Source organism: Amphiura filiformis, chromosome 15 (assembly GCF_039555335.1).
Source record: "Amphiura filiformis chromosome 15, Afil_fr2py, whole genome shotgun sequence".
NCBI classification, from domain to species: Eukaryota; Metazoa; Echinodermata; class Ophiuroidea; order Amphilepidida; family Amphiuridae; genus Amphiura; species Amphiura filiformis.
In genome coordinates, this window is record NC_092642.1 from 25,892,531 (window position 1) to 25,913,898 (window position 21,368).

General features: G+C 37.1%; 1 protein-coding gene across 1 annotated transcript in view; it reads right to left on the reverse strand.

The window, feature by feature from the left end:
* The window catches only part of LOC140171430 (RNA polymerase II elongation factor ELL2-like), a 40,367-nt gene extending 23,891 nt beyond the window's left edge, over nt 1–16,476 (reverse strand). Inside the window, 2 exon segments of the mRNA XM_072194689.1 lie at nt 588–635; nt 16,325–16,476. Of these exon segments, the coding sequence (XP_072050790.1) occupies nt 588–635; nt 16,325–16,456 (180 nt within the window). The 5' untranslated portion in view covers nt 16,457–16,476.
* Nucleotides 16,477–21,368: the final 4,892 nt, after the last annotated feature.

Sequence of the window (21,368 nt, forward strand, 5' to 3'; positions counted from 1 at the left end):
GAGCAGGGGATCATCCCGGTACTGTTGACTGTACTTCAAAAATCCACTCATCCACTCTAGGTTCCAGAGTAAAAAATAAATACAGCTTATCCGTACGCAGTGCGATAATACCCATACATATGAGGGAGGCACTAATAAGGAAGAAGAAGAAGAAGAATGGTACTTTCAATAATATTTGGCTTCCTTGAGACAATAGCATCCATGTGTGATACACACAAGATCACCGGTGGTCATTTATTTCACGCCGCATTAGCCGCAGAGCAATAGCACGCTACAGATGCACCCTCTTTGATGCCCAGATGCTACCGTCTTGAGAAAGCCAAATGAACCATGGATAAATATAAGTGCCCTCCATGATTAGCTACTACGAAGGGATCTCTGACAACGATACAAATAATACACAAGGCTGTCTTTGGATATATCCCATTTTGCATCTGTACTCTTCAAACCGGAGATTTAGTGCAAGAATACCCTATCTGCAATAGCTGCCAGGTGTCATATTTGTAGATGTGCACAATATACAATGCAGAAATTGTCAAATATCTACAGGGCAGCTATTGCAGATAGGAATTTCTTGAGTTACTTACTCCTTTGCTTCCTTTGAACTGGATGGATGGTCTTTGCTTGGTTGAGCTCTGTAAAAACCAAATATACAAAATAAAAACATAATGAAACATACATTTTAGTCACATAATTATTATTACAAAATACGTAAATTATTGAGCTCTAGCCCTTCACACTTGACTCTGAGTTTTTCCATCACATATTTTTAGAAAATAAATGAGACTTTTATTTATTATTCATTATTTTCCAAAGTTTCATTATGGTATCAGTCAAAATGTGGAATTAAAATGCAGCCGTTTATGCCATTTTACCCAATAAAGAAAGGAAATTTGCACACGCTTCAGCGGATGTAATACATGGAAGAGAATTCAGATTCCAGTAAAAAAAAGGTGCACAAATTTAGGGGTTTGTTTACCATAAAAACACAATTTCTAATTTTAATTTTATGAAAAATTATTGCATTCTTATAATAACTTCAAACACGGCTATGAATTTCAAATGCGCAATGGGCAACTCGGAATCTAGTGTGAAGGGCCTTACTTATCACTGATTGCTATGGTTGCTGGAGGACAAAGAAATGACAGGCTTTATTAGACAAGCAGGTACATGTAGGAATTGCAGACTTTGACTAGGTTTGGTACATGTCATGTGACATAATCAAAGTAAAGACTGATACTCTATATACCAGGTTAGAAGATATAATTTTATGTAAATGTATAAAGAACATCACCATTTATAATAGTCATAATTACATACCATACATAATATATATTTGTAAAAATAAGCATCCAAATGTGCTGGGATATACTACATTTCAATTTTCAAATTAAAATTCATGCATAGCAATTTAGTTAAGTAGTAAAATAAATTACAATTTCAAAGTAACTACATGTGTATGTATGTGTATTTTAAAATACCACCACATTATAATCCATTATGCATGGAGGTGCAGTCAAGCGTGTCAGGAAAACAGTTTTTCATTTTTCACTTCAAATAACTCATCTACATGCCAAAATAAGCTTGCACTTTTGATTAAGTTATGATGATAAATCCACATGGAAAAACTAAAATTTAAAAAACAAAAAGAAAAAGAAAAGAAAAACAAAAATAGAATGTTTTTACTTTAATTATATATTTTTAATGATATTAATTTTACTGTCATCCAATTCAATTAACTTGATAAATTTTGTGGTTTATTTCTTGAGTTCACACATTAATTTTCCCCATAATTTTTTTATTCCACAAAAGACCATATATTATCTTATTCCACACACTTCTTTACGTGTTATTTTCAATGGCACTTTACAACGATGCAGAGTCCACAGACAAAAGGGATCGGTTAATGGCTTTCATTCGTGTATTGCGTGAGCACAATGAAAAAGCTGCATAGACAGCTAGCTAGCTAGGAAGGTTGCCAAATCCTCAATTTGGTAGCCCAATTGGGCGACATAAAACAATTTACTATCCCATATATAAATCAATGGTTTTACAAAATTGGGTGCTTTCTCAACATTGGAACCTGCAACTTTCAGAACATTGATTTCATGTCACATTAAAATCAACAGGTTTAGAGACAAATTGGCAACTTTTCAATGATTTGACCTGTGATTCGGTCTGAAAATTGCTGGCAACCTGGATGAGTTATAAAGCTAGCAGACAACAATTCTGGGAACTGATAACACTTTTCAATTCCGAACACTCTCCTCTGTCTTACATTAGCTTGCAGTTCGACTTCTTGATTTCAGCGTCACTAATGTACGATCTATTTGGATTAGCTTTCAATCTGCAGAAACGACAGTCGATGATGTAAACAAACACATCTAGAAAATCTTAAATGTAGACGTTTAAACAGAATTTTTTTCCTGAAATCACCACGTTTCCAGAATTTATGGTATTATTGAGATATTAAAAACAATTTGTTTTCCAATTTGATCCAGGGACTATGAAAGAGATAATCCATTTATGGTATATAAATTGTATAAAAAAAACCTTGTTCGACAGTCGTTGGTGCCTGTCTATTGTTTTATTTGAGATCCAGGGAGAGATTATGTAATTTATATGCTATGAAAATTGTATAAAAAACAACTTGCTAGACACAGTCCTTGATGACTGTCTATTGTTTTGAGATCCAGGGACTATAAAAGAAATTATATAATTTATATGGTATATCAATTGTATAAAAAAACAACTTGTTAGACAGTCGTTTGACGAATGTCTATTGTTTTATTTGAGATCCAGGGTCCAGGGACTACAAAAGAGATTATAATTTATAAGCATTCATAAGATTTTATGATTTTAAAAATAACTTGTTTTATTTGAGATGCATGGTCTATTGAAAGAGATTATCCATTTACAACTCGCACTGGTCAATGAACACAATAATAACATCACAAATGCTATAAGTAAGTACCCTGTACTTCAATCGCCCATGGAACACACATAAAAATACTAGTTTTTTTGTTACTTTGGAGGCCTTTTGGACAATATTTAATTTGAACCAGTTGATTGCAAATCGATGAGACCCATATTACTTTAGAGTATAGTGCTGCCATATGGGATCCTTATACACAATTACTCATAGATAAATTGGAAGCTGGTCAGAGAAGATCTGTCAGATTTATTATGAACGACTACGGTCGCTACAGTAGCGTGTCAGACATAATGTCTGAACTGGGTATCGAACCCCTCGCTACTCGTAGGAAAATCATCAGGCTCACAAACTTCCATAAGGCACGGGAGGGTCTCCAAGCAATCCTGATACAAAACCTGCTGCTCCCGGTCAAACGGCTCTCTCGACATTCAAATAAGATCTGCTACATCCCAATCTAAACTAGCAAAGACTGCTACAAGAACTCCTTCATTCCTCTCACTACCAGAGATTGGAACTCATTACCAGAAGAGATCACCAACATAACCAGTACCAAGTCTTTCAAAGAAGCAACTACAAAGCACTACCTCAAGTAATTCCATCAATCACATTGCGCACCCACCAATCCTGTCCAATTAGCTCCGACTTTTGGGGTGTGGGACAGTACTCTAGATACAAGACAAGGCAAGAAGACAAGATGAAAGTTAAACACATGTTTCAATGTATGGGTAAATCTTCACCTAGACTTCTCCATAGCCAATTGTGCATACTCTGGCTATTGCATTTAAGCTTAAAATTAATTTGTGCACAATTGATAGATTTTCACATCTGATCTTCTCAGTCACTGTACTCCCTCTGTTCAAAGTATTAGCTTCCCAAGTGAACTACTTACTTTAGATTGCAGTTTTACATGCTTAACATGGTTGTCAATGGATGAGATTGTCGGGTTTCTGGCCTACTAAAATTGGCCATGATGTAATGCATCTTTAATGGATCTGGCTTGTGATTGGTTGCCCAGATCTCGTTATGGGTTAAATCCTCCGGGCACCTGCCATTACCATTAATAACTACATGGTACACAACTATGCGGCCCTTTGTGTTGGCAGGAACATTAAACTCTCAGTAGGTGCATGAGCGCGGCTTGTACTTCCAGGCTTCGTGTTTGCGGTTTAATTGGATTGATAAACAAGTATGATTGACAGTGTGTATGTTAGGGACTTTGCCCGTTCAAAGTCCCGTTTAAAATGCAAAATACATAGTCAATTTTTAACTCGGGCTTTCACGATTATAATAATATTAATTAATAATAAACTGGTAGATTTCTAAAATCAGAATTGTTCAGTATTGAAGTGCCATTATAATTATCATAAATTATGCCATTATGATATGTTGCATTCAATAATATAATCCTATGTATACTTTACTCTAGGCACCGGAGTTTTGCGCGATTTAAAACAGCAAAATGCTGCCCACTTTTCAAAATGCGCCAAAATGCGCCAAAAAATAGGTCAAAATGCGCTAAAATGCGTGATCCCCTGTTATCAATGCAAAACACGAAAAACATCAGTAAAACGATGGCATGTCAATCAATTACGACCGACTTCCGGTTCATTTCCGGTTCATTTCCAGTTTCTGGAAAAATAAAAAATAAAGATGGCGACCATCACAAATCGTCGATCGAAATGTCGAAAGCAAGGGTAAATTTCCCCACATTATGCTTGGTTTAATGATCGTTATTTGTATTTTGATGTACATAAGTGAAGTTAGAACCAATATTATGAATTTTCTTGTAAATGCTGCCGATTTGGGGCATAAAATCGTAAGTTTTAACTTTAAGCTTATCGATGGGTCAAAATCGTGAACATTCTCGATGGAACCCAAAATGCGCTTTGGACACCCAAATGCGCGAAAATGTGCGCTTTTGCGCGAACCGCGCAAAACTCCGGTGCCTACTTTACTCTTACTGACACTAATCATATGCACTAATATATAATTATATAAACTTTTCCATAACCATTTTATACTAGTAGTTTGATGTAATAAATATCAGTATAATTTCGAGTTCAACTGAATGCGTTCATCATGATTTCATATTTTTATTTATCAAAAATCGACTATGGCATAGTCTAATCTTCACCTTGCTTTTGCGGTACGAGGTTGGGAACAGCTCCACTATTTTTATCCTGCACTCTGAACACCATTTTCACCCATTTTCCAATCTGCGGACCTATTTTTTTGATAACTGTGACAATGCACTAGGTTTTACACTATTATTTAAGCCATAATATGCACTCTCTATGATTATGAGTCCAAGCAGGAGCCACAAATACCTCAAAAAAGTTTTTCGATTTTACCAATGCATTAGGTAAACACAAATGGTGCATCTGGTGGAATACCTTCTTAACTAGTCCCCCTTCAGGTCTGTTGAGATAGGGCTATTAAGGATAATCACTATTATTATCTGCTCAGATAGGGTCATGAAAGGATAATCCCTATTATCTGCTCAATTGGACTATGGAAATTAGCTTGATCACTGAAACACAACACTTGCACCATAAGTATAATGCTTGCACCATTGAAGGTCAACAGAATCATAACAAATATACTAACCAGAGAAGACTTCACATCTTCTAAAAATATACTAAAATCTATGGCATGAATCATTAGGGGGATTTTGATGCAGAAACTTTTTTAGTGTGACCTCCTCTAAAAGATGATAGAATCGCCAAATGCATCATTAGTAGACCGCTGATACTTGCTGTTATGAAAATAAAATAATGGCCATTTCAGACATTCTAGAAAAGTTGCTAATAATTGGGCCAGTTTGGCATTCACAAAATGTTAGATGTTATGTAACTACAAAAACATAAATGGCCCTTTTAAATAGTTAAGCATTTTTCCACCTATAGATGTAGTTTGATCAGCTCGTAATCGGCGGGAATTGTTAGACTTTTACCACTACGCCAAAAAGTAGACCCATGTTAAAAGTGTTATAGTTGACCTGTTTGGTCTATATTGTGCGTGTTAAAGAAAACAGACAACGTATAGACTTACATGAATAATTTTTGATGCTTCTGGCGAGATGTCACAAGACAATTCTCGAAATACAAACTTTAAATATGAATCCGCGATGTTATAAGGCCTGCCGATTACGAACTGATCAAACTGTAGTGATAATTTAGGCTTATTAAGTTATATGCACCTGATCATATAGATCTTTCATTGCATGTACCATAATATACGCATATCTACACTGAAATGTGAAGTATCAAGATATCATATACTGTATCTCATTCCCAAAATTGTGTTACAAGTACCATACCAATAATGTCAAAAAAAGTCATATCAGCTTATTTGGAGCACATTTTAGCCACTCAACCCTCCCCCTCCCAGCCCCCAGGTATAAAGATACACCCCTGAAGTAGAGGGTCTTATAAATGCCACCCCTGGTTTACAACCTCACATCCTGACTTGACATTTCAAGTTTGCTTAACAATTTTGAGGTGTGCTTACATCCATTTATGGGAATTTCAGAAAATATCTTCTCTAAGCTCCACCCTATGCACAGCATACTATAATGAAAGAGCTGTGTTACACTATCCCTCGCACGATGATTGTACACCACATTAATTGCGTAATATGGAATGATCTTCTAGGATCAAATATTTCTACCACATGTGTGGATTGTATACTATGCTGCCATTGACTACCTATTTGGCCATAGGCTGACCTCAATCAAGCCTGTTCAGTTACTGTGTTAATGTGCTATGCATGTGGGGTTCATCTCTCAGGCATGCGTAGCTGTCAAGAGCAAACATTCTCATCTGTCAGTACACAGTTCTTTAACCCCAACTGGCTTCTACATGCATAGATTGACCTTTGAGTGTGCTGGGTAGAAATATTCACAACCCACAACTTGAGGTCAACTTATATGAGCTATGCTTGTTCAATGGAGGTATGGAACTTTGTTGAACGGGATATGAGTTAATTTTGGCATAAAGTGCAAGATGAGGTTATCAGGTTTGTAAAGTTTATCAAGAAATTGGTCAGATCAGATTTTCTGCTCTACTTGGTACAGAATATCTAGACCATGATATACACTAACACTTCTATACACTACATGCTAATACCGTATTGGTCCGAGTATAGTCCCACCCGTTTTTTTAGGTGAAATTTTTTCACAAGTTTTTTTTTTGGTTTTGGAGTGTCCCTGGACCTAGATGCTAGGATCACATTCATGGTTGACCTAAAAAAAATAACAATTCAAGATGTTTTGTATTTTTAATATGAAAATTGATCATTTGTATTCATGTCATACTCTATTAATGATTTCAAAATGCATTGAATTTGAATGCATCAGATTTTCTGCTCTACTTGGTACAGAATATCTAGACCATGATATAGGCCTACACTAACACTTCTATACACTACATGTACATGCTAATATTTTAGAATTACACAGTTTGTAATTTATATGGTGGCCTCCACAACCAAGGTTTGTAAATATGAATAATATGCAAATGAAGTAATTATATCCTATGTGTAAATAACATGACACAAAGTAAACAACACAAGAGGTGATCATGGATACCTTATCACCATACCAAGTTTGAAGTTGATATGACACAAAACTATACAGCACATAAGGCCACCATACCATATCACCATACAAAGTTTGAAGTTGATCGGTTATTGCTTGAAGCTGCAGAGTGGAAAATGATCTTGCTTCTGTCCAGCAAACAAATGAAACAGCTAACCAATTTTAAGAGACATGTTTGAGGAATGAATGAATGAATGAATGAATGAATGAATTTAATGCATTGAATGAAATAATTAAGAGACTGAATAAATAAACAAGTAAATAAATAAATTTATAAGTGAATGAGTGATTTGAATAATTTTCATAGAGTGCATCTGTATTGAAGGGCTCAGTGCAACAAAGACTCATCTCCAATGGCAATACGCTGGCGAAGTGATGTAATAAATTGGATTAACTACCATAGGTGAAAACAATTTTGAATATACATGTACATCGCGCTGCACTACAATACAAGCAGGTTGCACTCATCACCTGTGTATGTCTGCAATCATAGATTGAATACAATACGGTACCGGTCTTTTCAAAGATACCGGTACCAAGGGTGAAAATAAGAGAGCTTGAAGCAGGGGCCACTTTGGCAAAAAAGTAGCCCCTGGTTTACCAAGATTGGGAGGAACCAGGGGCCATTTCCAATTACCAAGGGGCCAATAAAATTAAAGATGTGCTGGATGAGTTAAATAAGCACTAGTTGCTTTGAATTTGATATTTTTAGTTTACTATCCAGGGGGCCAGTTTTGTGAGAAAAGTGTCCCCTGGTCAACTACAACTGAGATGGAACCAGGGGCCAATTCAGAGTTTCTGGGGGCCAAACGGCTCCCGTCTTCCACTTAATTTCACCATTGACCTGACCGGTACTAATCTTACAGGTACGAGTGATCAGAATGATATGGTTCAATACCGAGTGAACATACCAGTGCAGCGCGGTATATTCAAAAATTTTAGTTAATCTGATTATTACATAATTTCGCCAGCATATATGTGGAATAATATTACCCAGGGGAGCTAATAGAGATGGGCCTTAGTTGTGCTGAGACTTAGCTCTCGGTATGTGATCATACACCCAATATAGCATCATTCTTGCACATGACTTTAGATTGGGTATGTGCCCCTTCATTCAACGAACAGGGGGGTGGCATGGTGAGCAGGGTTATAGTTAAATGCCATTTATCATAACCGCACTGAGGCTGACCTATTGATACTTGGGGAACAAAAAGGGAAAAAAAGGGGGCGGGTGTAGATTGTTCCAAACAAGAATTTAGACCGTTCCAAAAAAATCAAAAATACATTTTTTATACGGTAATACTAATAGAGTTAACTAGTGAATAATTCTAATAACTAGCTCCTTTTCAACTATTGTGTCCAATTTGAATGCTGACATATTGGAAACTATTGCCAATAAATATTCATGAGAGTGTACATCAACATCAACATCCCATTTTCCTCCACTCCCTCCTTTTCCATGGCTTTTAAAACAGAAATTTTGTGCGGTTTAGGATACAATGTCAAATATCATCCCCTTTATGCATTTATGTGAGAAAACAGGAACAATTAATTAGCATAATTAGTCATAATTAGTCATAATTAGCAAGACAATACACTGGTACGAGTGAATTGCATTCTGGTCAGGCATCACAAAACAATGGCCGAGTGCATGTCCCGGTGGAAACAGCAAGTGTTCGCTGTGGCACTGAAAACTGGTTCGCCCCTGTACACTTTTATACCCGTCATTCATACTGATTAATAAAAAAAACATTACATATCACTGCGCTCATTATCATTCTTGACAAGATAGCCCATGCTGTATTTATTTCGCTTTTAAATTAATTCTTTATTTTTAGCTATATCATGCACATTTTCACATATTTATGATTTTTCTATGTTTTATTTCTTGACTAATTCTATAATGGGGGGAGGTACTCTCATAATTTTAATACAATTCATTTTATGACATCAAAAACTCATCAATAATGAGAAAAATCGGGGGGGGATGATGCTGTTGATCGGGTTACGGACCTTTAACACAAACACAAAGTATTGCAACAGACTGAAAAATATACAAGCTAATATAAAGTTTGGTTAATTTTACATCAACGGATCATTTGACACCCGTATGCTGCTAAAATTTGAAATGGAAATTTGATCAATGATTTTAAGGAAGATTTTCACAGCATCCCAGAATACATCATGTGCTGTTAGTCCACAAACATGATGAATTTGGCAGTTGTGTAAAAGCTTCTTAGAGAATAAACGATAGGAATTTTTATTTTGACTATCCTCTACCGTGTGATAGACGACAGACAGGTCCAATATTTTGAGTAGTGGATGCCGGTGCAGCCGGTATCCACTACGATATTCATTCTTATAGTACCCGTATATGTGACTGGACACGACGAATCAGCAGTAAACTGGCCCCCGATCAATTTTGTTTGATTTCGTGTTTAGAAAATATACATCATAAGCTTTAAAATAGTATATCATTTGACTTCAAACGATATCCAGAAGCGGGGTTATGGTTTGTTGAACTCTGCTCCTTCAACAAAATGGTACCCCCTTTTCGGTTTTACATGTGTCTCCTTTTTCATATTGCTGGTAATAAAGTCATAATTGGCGGTCATTTCAAATCATTCCCAAGTCAATGAGGTTCACGAATGTCCTCTCATTGTTTATTGTTTATACATACCTACACAAAATACAATGCAATTGTAACCCACCACTTGAACAGGATTTAGCCAAAGCATACAAAGACTAGAGCTATGTAGAAGATTATTATCCTCTTCAGCAATAGGATTATTGATTGGTTTAAACGCTATCAAATAATAAACATGTCGCGCCTAATTGAGACACCTATGAATATGACTTTCGCGCATATTTTGCACTGTATCTCAGAATACAATTTGCTGAGTTTACGGCTCATTCGTAGTGTCCACTCACATATAAAACGTGAACAGCTGATTGAGTCAGTCTAAACACTGAAATTTGGATGTAAGGGCCCTACTATACTTTGTGTCTTCTGTATGATTATTTAATGCAAGTGTCAACTTATAATGTTGTTGGGAGAGTGTGTTGTCAATTAAACCTACTCTTCAAAAAGGGAAGAGGTACTCCTCTACCAAAGGAGGAATTTCCAATTCGAAACGAAACAATGGCGAACAGCTGCCAACAGCATCATGATTTTCTGTGTACATGTGTGCAAAAATAGTCACAAATTTATCAAGGGGTGTAGTACCACGGAGGTATCATATTCGTGGAGGCGCAATGGATTACATAACGCATTGTAACTTTGTGCCGATTTGAAAATCCGCCAAGCTATTCATCGAGAGGTACCTTTTGTTCAAGACAAAAGAGTTCCGCCATTAAATCGGTAACTAACCTGACAGCGTATTAACGCTTTACCAGGCAGGCTACTGTCAATAAGTGATCAAAAGAATGTCATGTGAAAGCCCCCACTTGACTGAGAGGTACCTACATGTATTGTTCTGATTAAACCCAAGGGTGTGACTGAGTGTTCGCCAGCACACAAAATCACACTATACCGTCGAAGTACAATTATTTACGACCCATCTTTATTTAGGCACCTCATTTAAATCAATTCAATAGAGTTATTGATCGATTACCGTAACAACGTGCCATAGCTGCTATGTATATTAGGTCCATCTGTATGTGTAAAAGTATGTGTGTTTTGTCAACTTTCTGTCTACAAATTGGTCTATCTGTGTCACTATCTATAATTAACTCCTTCGCAGTAGGCCTATATTATGTTGTTATCATGGTTGTAGGCCTGTTCAATGAAGTCAAATGGGTTTCTTAATATCACGAATATCCATTTTAAAGGCCAGTAGAGGCAATTGAGGTAGTGAAGGAGGAGTCGAGGGGTGAAAAGTGGAGAAGCGGATGTGTGATCGTGATTGTAGGGAAGGGAGGTAGTCAAGAAGAAGAGGAAAGAAATCGGGGGAGGAGGAGACAGGGAGACAGAGAGCGATGGCGTATAGATCGGGGGGTAAATCCCCAAATATTTTGCCAGGGGATTGTCCATACAATCACCCCCACCCCATGTTGACGCCTGTGTGTGGGTTTCTGTCAAAATCAACCTCATATTTGGCCATGTTAGCCACAAAATGCCAAATTCGCGCGAATTTATTCCACTTTTGTCCCATATTTCAACAGTTTAGTTTCAATAGGCCTGTGGTAACATTTTTCGCGCGCCACTGCAAAAGTGTAGGAATAAGACAGAATAAGTGCAGAGAAAGGAAAAGAAAGTGATGAATAAAGAAAATTATTATTATTATAGAAATTAAGCATATAACAGCACTAGGCAGCCATTCAATGATGCCAAAACCTTTATGCGTTACCCGGTACGTAATTAAAACACCCAGTCAGATGTATTTCACACCTGCCAAACACAAGTCACCCAATTTCGAAAACTGACGTTGAATGTACACTCTCCTGAATATTGATTGGCAACATTTTCTAATATGTCAGCGCTCTAATCGGAAACAATAGAACAAAAGACCCTGCATAGCGTTGTGTAGTACCATCTTAATGTCTGTGCTGACAAAACTAAGTTGGATATGGACCCGGATATGGACAACTAAGTAGGCAAAATCATAACTAGGCATAGGCCAACTCCTTTTATAAAAAATATATACACTGTACATGTACGGTAAATTAAAATTCAATATCATAAAAAGTCAATACTCATGGCCACTAGATCAGGAACAATACATGACAAACAGCCATACATGTACAACTTGATTTTTTTTTTCTGACGATTTTGATTTAATAATCATGATAATGACATGATATCATTGATATTCATTTAAAGGAGAATTTTGTGATCCTAGCATCCTCTTAAAATAATTTTTCAGTAGATATCCACGAAAAAAGCTACTACACCCCTCAATAAATTTGTGACTATTTTTGTATTTTTCTCACAAACTAATAACACCCTGGTAACAAAAGTTATGGTCATGTGTCATATGGTGGGACCCCAAAATAGTGGGAGGCGTTACATTTTTCTCTCCTCTTTCAGATTTAACTTGTTGGTACAGAGCTATTATTTGTCCAATTGCATAAAGTTTGGGCTCATTATACAGCTTGATTATTCTACTTTTCAAATATGTTTCACAATTTGAAATTATCATTTGTTTAATTAGTGAAAAATATTAAAATGTTAACGAGGATAAACCTGGAGGATAAGCGGTGGAGGAGTATGTGCAATCTCTATGAGAAATATTGTGGAAACATGATATCTTTTTGAATTTTAAATTTTATCATTGCCAAATTCTGTGCTATACATGCAAATCGTATCTCAAATCAAAGCTTGTTTATTCATTATTCATATTCAACTATTAGTTTGATCTATTTCATGTTTACAAGTATTCACTGAGAACCGCAAGTCACAATACCCACAATTTTTCCCTATTCACTACACACAAATGCCAAGATTTTCAGTCACAACATATGGCTTATTCCATGAAGTTGGGGCACATTACAAATTGGGAGAATTTTATAGTATAAATGCAGTTTAATATTTCTTATATGAACCTTTTCTCCTCAGTTGATATTTTCTAAATAGATATGAAGTTTAACTTTCATGTAAAAGTTACTTGAAAATTGTACCTATTATATTTTTATTTTTACGGGCCATTAAGTGGTTGGTGTCCAGCACTTTTTAGGGCAAAAAAATGTGACATAGAAAAAGCAAGTATGCGGAATACAAATAATTTCAATTGTAACATCAAACAGTCACAGTTTTACATAATATTACATGAATTAATGTTGGTAGTAACTAAAAAGTACATTTAAACAAAACAGAAACTAGTCAATTAAAATTTATGGGATGTCAAAATGAGCTTCCCGATGCTACACGCGTGTCCAGAAAAATAAGTGTAGCATCGGTATAACAGCTCACCCACAGCACATACAGGTATCATTCAAATCAATTTGTTTTGTGTTTTTATTGATGTAAACAAGTTTATAGGAAATTTGACCAGCATTTGTGCCTAAGCTCTCAGTCGTTTAAAATTTCATGAGAAAATGTCACTGCGGTGTCCACGTGTAGCATCGGGAGATTTCAAACCATTATACTTGCTTACAGCAAGGTCAGTACACATACTGACATGAATGGACTTATTTTAAGATGTGACTGGGTAGGGGTTTTCAAGGAACTTGATTTGAGGAGCTGCCATTTTACCAAAGAGTAAATATTTTGAAAAAATGGTGCGGTGTCCATGTAGCATCGGGATGTAGCATCGTGATCAAAGTATAGCATTGGGAAGCAAACAGTTAAAATTTATGTAATTTCTTCTTATATTTTGAAACTAGATGACAAACAACTAAACATATTAACTTTTGAGGGCAGGCAAACATTGTAAAATATTTATGTGTTCAATACAAATTTTTATGCACTATCAGACACGGTGTCCATGTAGCATCGGTACACAGTTTTGTCAGTTTTATGTATTCACCAGGTTTTTAGGTATCCTTGTTTTATTTTTTTCTACAACTTTTAATGTCTGTAGGTCCAAATGTAACTTTATAAATAACTTTATCACAAAGTATGATTACTTCTTGTGCAAAACTCACAATCCTACCTATTCTACAGGACACGGTGTCCAAGTAGCATCGGTAGAATTATGTTGAATTTTTGCAATTAAAGGCAAGTTTTTTTAACTTCTAGTTTCAAAATAAACTACCAGCTGTGAATCTAATACTTTCTGAACCATCCTAGGTAGCTGCAAATATATTCCTTGTGAATTTTAGATACAAAAAGAAATCAAACATAATTTTGAATAGATTTACCTGTCATCCTTCATTTTTGATGCCTCATAACTTTTGTTTCTGATTTAAGATAGTGTAATTGGTAATATTATGCTAATTTGCCATGGTAGGACATCATAAAAAAGTATTTTATTAAGACATGTCATGGACAGTATGTTTAAAATAGAGAGAGCTAGTATAAAATGGTGTCCATGTAGCATCGTGATATTTGCCTCGACTGCTGAGCAACAAAGCACTACCACGGAAATTCTGTACTTTCCAATGTAAAAAGATCACTTTTTTGTTGAAGTATGATAGTTGAAGTAACTAAAACACACATTACATTTAGAATTAAGTCATTTTGAAATTTTGACCCTTATGTCACACTTTGTGCCCCAACTTCATGGAGTTAGCCATATGCATTTTGGCTTTAAATTGTTGTATCTTGAGAATTATACACCCTAAGATAGGAAAAGTATACATTTTTGGAAAGCATTTTACCTCAGGAATCCAAATATGCAGTTAAAATAAATGTAGGATACACTCTTAGAAAATATTTTCAAAAATGTAATCAACATTTGGTGCGTAAAGTTACGTACAATTTTACACCCTGTATCACCACTTCGGTCAATCATAACATAGCAAAAGTATACATTTTATTAAAGCTCATAGTGTTGCCTGCCACAAAATTAGATTACATTCGAGATATTCCATATCAGTAGCAAATGCAATAAATTATCAATTTTCTAGTAAAATTAATTTTTTTCATGATATCACCCTATATATTTTCTTACACACCCTGTATACCAACATCAATTTTGCATTGTTGGATTCCTTGGAACATAAGCTTTCCAAAATGTATAGTTTTGTTGGTGTGAGATGTATAGTTTTAGACATGTATCAATTTAAGTGAAAATGAGGACAAATGATCAAAATCAGTGCTTGTAACGCAAATGTGCCCCACCATATGACACATGACCTTATGTATATTATAGGGGCAAGGAATCCGATTACACACTGGAATTTCAGTGGCCAAGACAAGCGGTTCGACATTTGTGATAGAAAATGAGGTACCGCTAGGATGTACCTCATTTCCTATCATATTTACTGAACCGCTTATCTTGATTCACTGAAATTTCTGGGTAGTAATTGGATTCCTTGCCCCAATAATATACATAACTTTTGTTACCAGTGTAGTATTAGTTTTTGAGAAAAATGCAAAAATAGTCACAAATTTACCACAGGGGTGTAGTACCCCTTAATTCCCAAAATTTCAGATTTTGCATAAACTTGCGAGGTATGATTCTAAGACATTGATTTATGTGTATAATCAAATGCAGCAAACCTTTTGACGAGCGTGACTACCGTGATGTTGCAAATTCGGAGGTAACAACGCGTATAGCGCATAGTTCATTCATAAATTTCCACTCGGCAACAGCAGATTGCCTCAGCAGCCAATCAGAGACAAGTGCGTCCAACGCAGCAAATACGCGATGTAGGCCTATACTTAAAATACGCGGCTTTTTACGCGCTCGTCAAATGTTTACTGAATTTGATTATAGTGTTGTAATTTCGTTCTGGTGTACCACATTTGTACCACTAAACAAATTAATCTGCAAGAAATTTTTTGTACCTTAAACATTATATAGCCAGAGGTTTCCAGTGCAGTGGTATACAATTAATCTCAACTTCTTTTTTTGGGGGGGGATGATGATGTGGATCACGAAATGCCCTTTTACATGTTTTTTTAATATAGGCCTATATAACAAACATACATGTATTATGTAAGCTAAGCTTAGTATCCTACTTTAAGAGCACCATACCTACACATTCATAAAGTGTTAATTATATTCCAAACACGGTATCCTGTTCATATATCATTTTAATAAAGTGCATGCTGTGCATTTTTCGCATCGTGGTGAAATTCGATAAGCACTGTCCATTGATTGTACACATTCAACGAACGTGGACGATATTTTAGTACCCCTCGAATAAACCCTGTTATTTCACTCAAACTGAAAAATTATTCATACCTTAATATTCTGGTATAATTCTATGGTCTTGAGTGAGGTGTCCGTAAGTTTGAGTAGCAATATGGTCTTGTTAGAGGCGGAAATACTGCTGCTTGACAGACCATATTGCAGGTTTTCTTCCAAATCCGCCATGATACATACTGCTACTGACTTTGCTCACTTCGCCAATGCCGTCGTGGGCGTATTGATGTTATAGACGTAAACAAGAATCTCGACACACACTTGAACCACAAAGCACGTACTCCCACAGACTGGGCGAGCAGGAAGTGGAAAGTATTAAAGATAAAGGTCGGGTCCAGACCAGAGACTTTCGATGGAATCAGACGATGGTGGACTACATTATTCACTGTGGCAACAGCCAATATCGTAAACAAAACAGACAATATGACGGCAACACTGTCTGGACATTGGACGCCCCGTGCTGAGTTGTGTTTTTAGCTCTATTGGCCCCGTTACAGAAAAAAAATGCACAAAATATATTTCTCAGTGAATGTATAAATTTTCACATAAAAATAAATATTTTTGGATTCAAAATAAATGTGAAGAAAAAAAAATTATAGCCGGGAGTGAGCGGGACTCGATCTCGGGACCCTGTGCACTAGCCTATCTCCGTCAGGCCCTATCGCGGCGGCGTCCTACTTTACCCACAATCCTGTTCGTTTTTACACATAATCCTGTTCGGCCGCGAATAGGGCCTGACAAAACTTGTGTGTTAAAAAGTGTAGCACTTTCTGGCAGGATTCCTGCCATTTGAGCGTGCGCAGTAGTGTCCTGTTTTGTCATAAATATCAGCGGTACAGGTTTATTGTGCCGGGATCAGGTCATCACACACTGACACACGTGAAGTTGTTTACATAAACTGTGTCGTTGGTCATCGTAATTTAACAATTTAATCATGTATTTCATGCATTATCTTGGAGGAATCGTGACATTTATTTGTTCCGAATAGCTTCATCATCAGTAAAAGGCATGCAGAACCGGCCGGGTAAGGGCTTGTGTTTTCAGACTCGGACATGATCATGTCATGCATGTACATGTAGGCCCGGGCATCATGGGCATACTATTGTCAGATTGTAGGCCGAATGCAAGTTTTCATCTACCGTCAACTTTATAGTCAGGTATTAATTATGGATGATATCATTGTCAAACGACCTGCATAGTTATGCATGCCTGATCTGCAAGAAAGCTTATGCACAAGCATGCAATATTGCAATATTATCGCCGGTTTCCGATGCCTGGCCCTGAGCATGCTGACTGTCATGAATGTTTAGACATGTTAGACTGATCATGCCGAGGCCGCACGGTGTAAAAAAAAATCTTTAATTCACAAAACTGAGTATAAGCTTCAGCTTATAATAAATTACTTTAAAAGGGGAAGGATTAGGGCCTATGAATATGATGTCATCCCGGATGTTATGTGTTTGTCTAGACCGACTTGTTTTCAACAAAAATATTATTGGTGTCCATAGTTCTACCATTTTGCAACCTGTGATGTGGCAGTGAGTAGATGTCAGTGACATGACTCGCATTTCATTGCATTTGGGCGCAGCTTCAAGTTCAAATAGCTAGCGTACCATGAAATTGCTGGTGTACACCTGCACACGAGTAAGGACACCACATAGATTGCTGATGTGTAAGTTAAAATAGCCTGCTCAATGCGCGGTTGACATCACTGACACATGGGTGAAAAATATAGCCTAGGACAGGACTCTTTATACTATAGTGTCTGTGACTACTAATGGCCTAGGCCTAGTAGGCCTATATACATGATTTATTGATATTGTTAAAACTGTCTATGATATGTGATGTACGACTGCACAGCTAGGCCCGACATGTAGGCCTGCGGCCGAAGGCTACTGAAATTCAAATGATTTTTGGAGTTCTTGTAGTTGTACATGTATGCCCTAATATGAAAGTAAAACTTGTGTCACAATCGTTGATCGTCGGCACCACACCGCATCGCAAAGCAACACATCGCAAATGAACGAACCTTAAGGTCCATTCATACTACCACCGCATTTGCGATTCGTTGCTTTGCGATGTGGTGCGTTGACGCACTGCATCGTACTGCAAACTAAAGGTCCGTTCATACTACCACCGTATTTGCGATGCGTTTTTGCGATGCGGTGCGTTGTCGCACTGCATCGCACTGCAAGAACTGCATTGCGATATCGCAATAAAGTTAAATACATTTTAACTTTGAGTGCGACGAGTTGCGTTGAGTTGCGGTAAAAGTAATCGATATATCGGCATCGCAAAACAACGCATCGCAAATGCGATGCGGTGCGTTGTCGCACTGCATCGTATTGCAAAATACTGCATTGCGATATCGCAATGAAGTTAAATACATTTAACTTGGAAATGCGACGAGTTGCGTTGAGTTGCGGCAAAAGTAATCGATATATCGGCATCGCAAAGCAACGCATCGCAAATGCGGTGGTAGTATGAACGAACCTTACTGCATTGCGATATCGCAATAAAGTTAAATACATTTTAACTTGGAAATGTGACGAGTTGCGTTGAGTTGCGGTAAAAAGTAATCGATATATCGGCATCGCAAAGCAACGCATCGCAAATTATGCGGTGGTGGTATGAACGGAACTTTAATGTGTGGGTACTGTGGATCTGGTCACAAGGATTTCTTCATTTCCCTTGGAACTAATACCCAAAAAGTGAGCGCTCTAAGTCTAATACTAGAGCTAGCCTCAGCTAGGGCTAGGCCTATGTCACACCTTTTTATGGTACGGACCGTACGGTACATCATGATCTTATCATGAAGGTCCGTTCATACTACCATCAAGAAATTTGCGATGCGTTGCTTTTATGATGCGGTGCGGTGTCAAGACTGCATCGTACTGCAAACGATATCGCAGTAAAGTTAAATACATTTTAATGTGATGTAGTATCAGGTAATTCAGGTTTCTGATGGTATAAAAATCTCAACTTGGGGATGAGGCTGTCAATCGGGTCACAGACCTTGAATATGTCAATTGCACAAGATACGGTATGTGTTTTAAGGGTTTAAAATGGAACTTCTAGCACTACACTATGCACTAGTGGTCAACTTGCACAAGTTGGTGGTGGTGCAATTCCACCCTTAGTAGCTTAGGTTCCGTCTTCTATCCTTTTTACGTGCCTGATGGATGGTCATATGTCTACGGAGCCCCGGTGACATGAAAGAAAATAAAATCTCGAACCCTGGGTTACTAAGCCGGGCCCCGAAGTTAGTAAGTCGGGGCCCGAGTTACTAAGTGGGGCCCTGAGTTACTATCATGCGGACCCGAGTTACTAAGTCGGGCCCCAAGTTACTAAGTAACTTGGGGCCCGACTTAGTAACCCAGCGTCCGAGATAGTAACTCGGGCCCTGACTTACTATCTCGGACCCCGAGTTACTGAGTCAAGGCCCCGAGTTACTAAGTTGTGGCCCCGAGTGACTAAGTCGGGCCCTGAGTTACTAAAGCGCTGCCCTGAGTTACTAAGTCGGGCCCGATTTAGTAACTCGGCCCCGAGTTACTAAGTCATGGCCCGAGTTACTAAGTTGGGGCTCATAGTAGCAGCTGCCTCTTCATAAGTATGTATTCAGGACTCATTGTGTGACTGGTTCTGTGGTGCGAGCACTGAACTAAAATCTTGGTAGGGGTGTGCAGTGCAGAGTAGTCCCATTACATAACTTTAGGAACTGAATTCAGACAAAAAGGAGCATCTGAAGGGGTTGGAGTGTTGTTGTTTTTGTCACTTTGTATGATCAGGGAAGTGATGATATATTGTAAGAGAAGAGTCAATCTGGTCACAACATTAATGATTTCTTGCATGTTTTTAATAATAAAATGCTACTTTTTCTTTGTTATTATTAGTGGTGCAGTTTGATCCGGTTGTGAAGTGTGCACTTTTTTATTGTTTATTTCTTAATCATAAAACTTAGAAAAGATAAAACAGGTGTTTTAATTCTTTTTCCTTTTTTATTCCCTGTACTTGGGACTGGTGGGGGGAAAAGACACACGACAGAGATGTAAGCCACGAAAAAACTCCTGTGAAAGGCATGAAAATTCCACGAAAAAGAACCAAACCAAAACAAACCCAGGAAATTTCCCGAACACTTACATCTCTGGTACAAAGAGAATAACCACCAGCCCCCTGCTCTTAATCAACTACTGCTCATACAATCAAATCACACATTATGAAAGTTATTTTTAAATTAAATACGGTACATGGAGATGATCTGTGTCCAGAAGAAAGTGAATGCACATGGCAAGAAGCATGGACAGCCAAAAAGCTGGGTAATGACAAACACAGATCAACCCAATAGTTGCATTGACATAATAATAAGGCTGGCATTTTTGGGCGGGCTCATGGGTACCCGCCGAGATTACACTGCCCGGTACCGAAATTTATTTTTTTTTTGGTTTTGCAGTGTCCCTGGACCTAGACCTAAATGCTAGGATCATTCATGGTTGACCAAAAAAAAATGTGCACAATGTTTTGTGCATTTTTCAAATTCAATGCATTTTGATATCATTAATAGAGTATGACATGAAAACAAAGTATAAATTTTCATATTAAAAACACAAAACATAGTGCAAAAAAAAATTTTTTAGGTCAACCATGAATGATCCTAGCATTTAGGTCTAGGTCCAGGGACACTACAAAACCGAAAAAATAAATAACTTTTTTTTGCAATTTTGGGTACACGGTTGCCCGCCAAAAATGCGCCAGGTACCGGGCAGTAATTACCCACAAATGACACCCTACATAATAAACAACAAAATCATGAAGAGTGATCATTATTCATAAGAAAACAACACCACTAAGGTGTTTTAATTCTTGTGACTCTACATGCATTGCGATTACGATTCACAATGTATGGATGTAGAGTTACAAGAAATATAACACCTGTTTTTGTGACTGAACATCTACAATGGGATTGGTGGCAATTTTTTTTGTTTCTTTAATATAAAATCTGTAACTTCCGATTATGAGCATGAAATCTGCCATAGTCTTGTTGGACTTGGATTTGAGTCTAGACTCAGACACAAATGAATCCGAA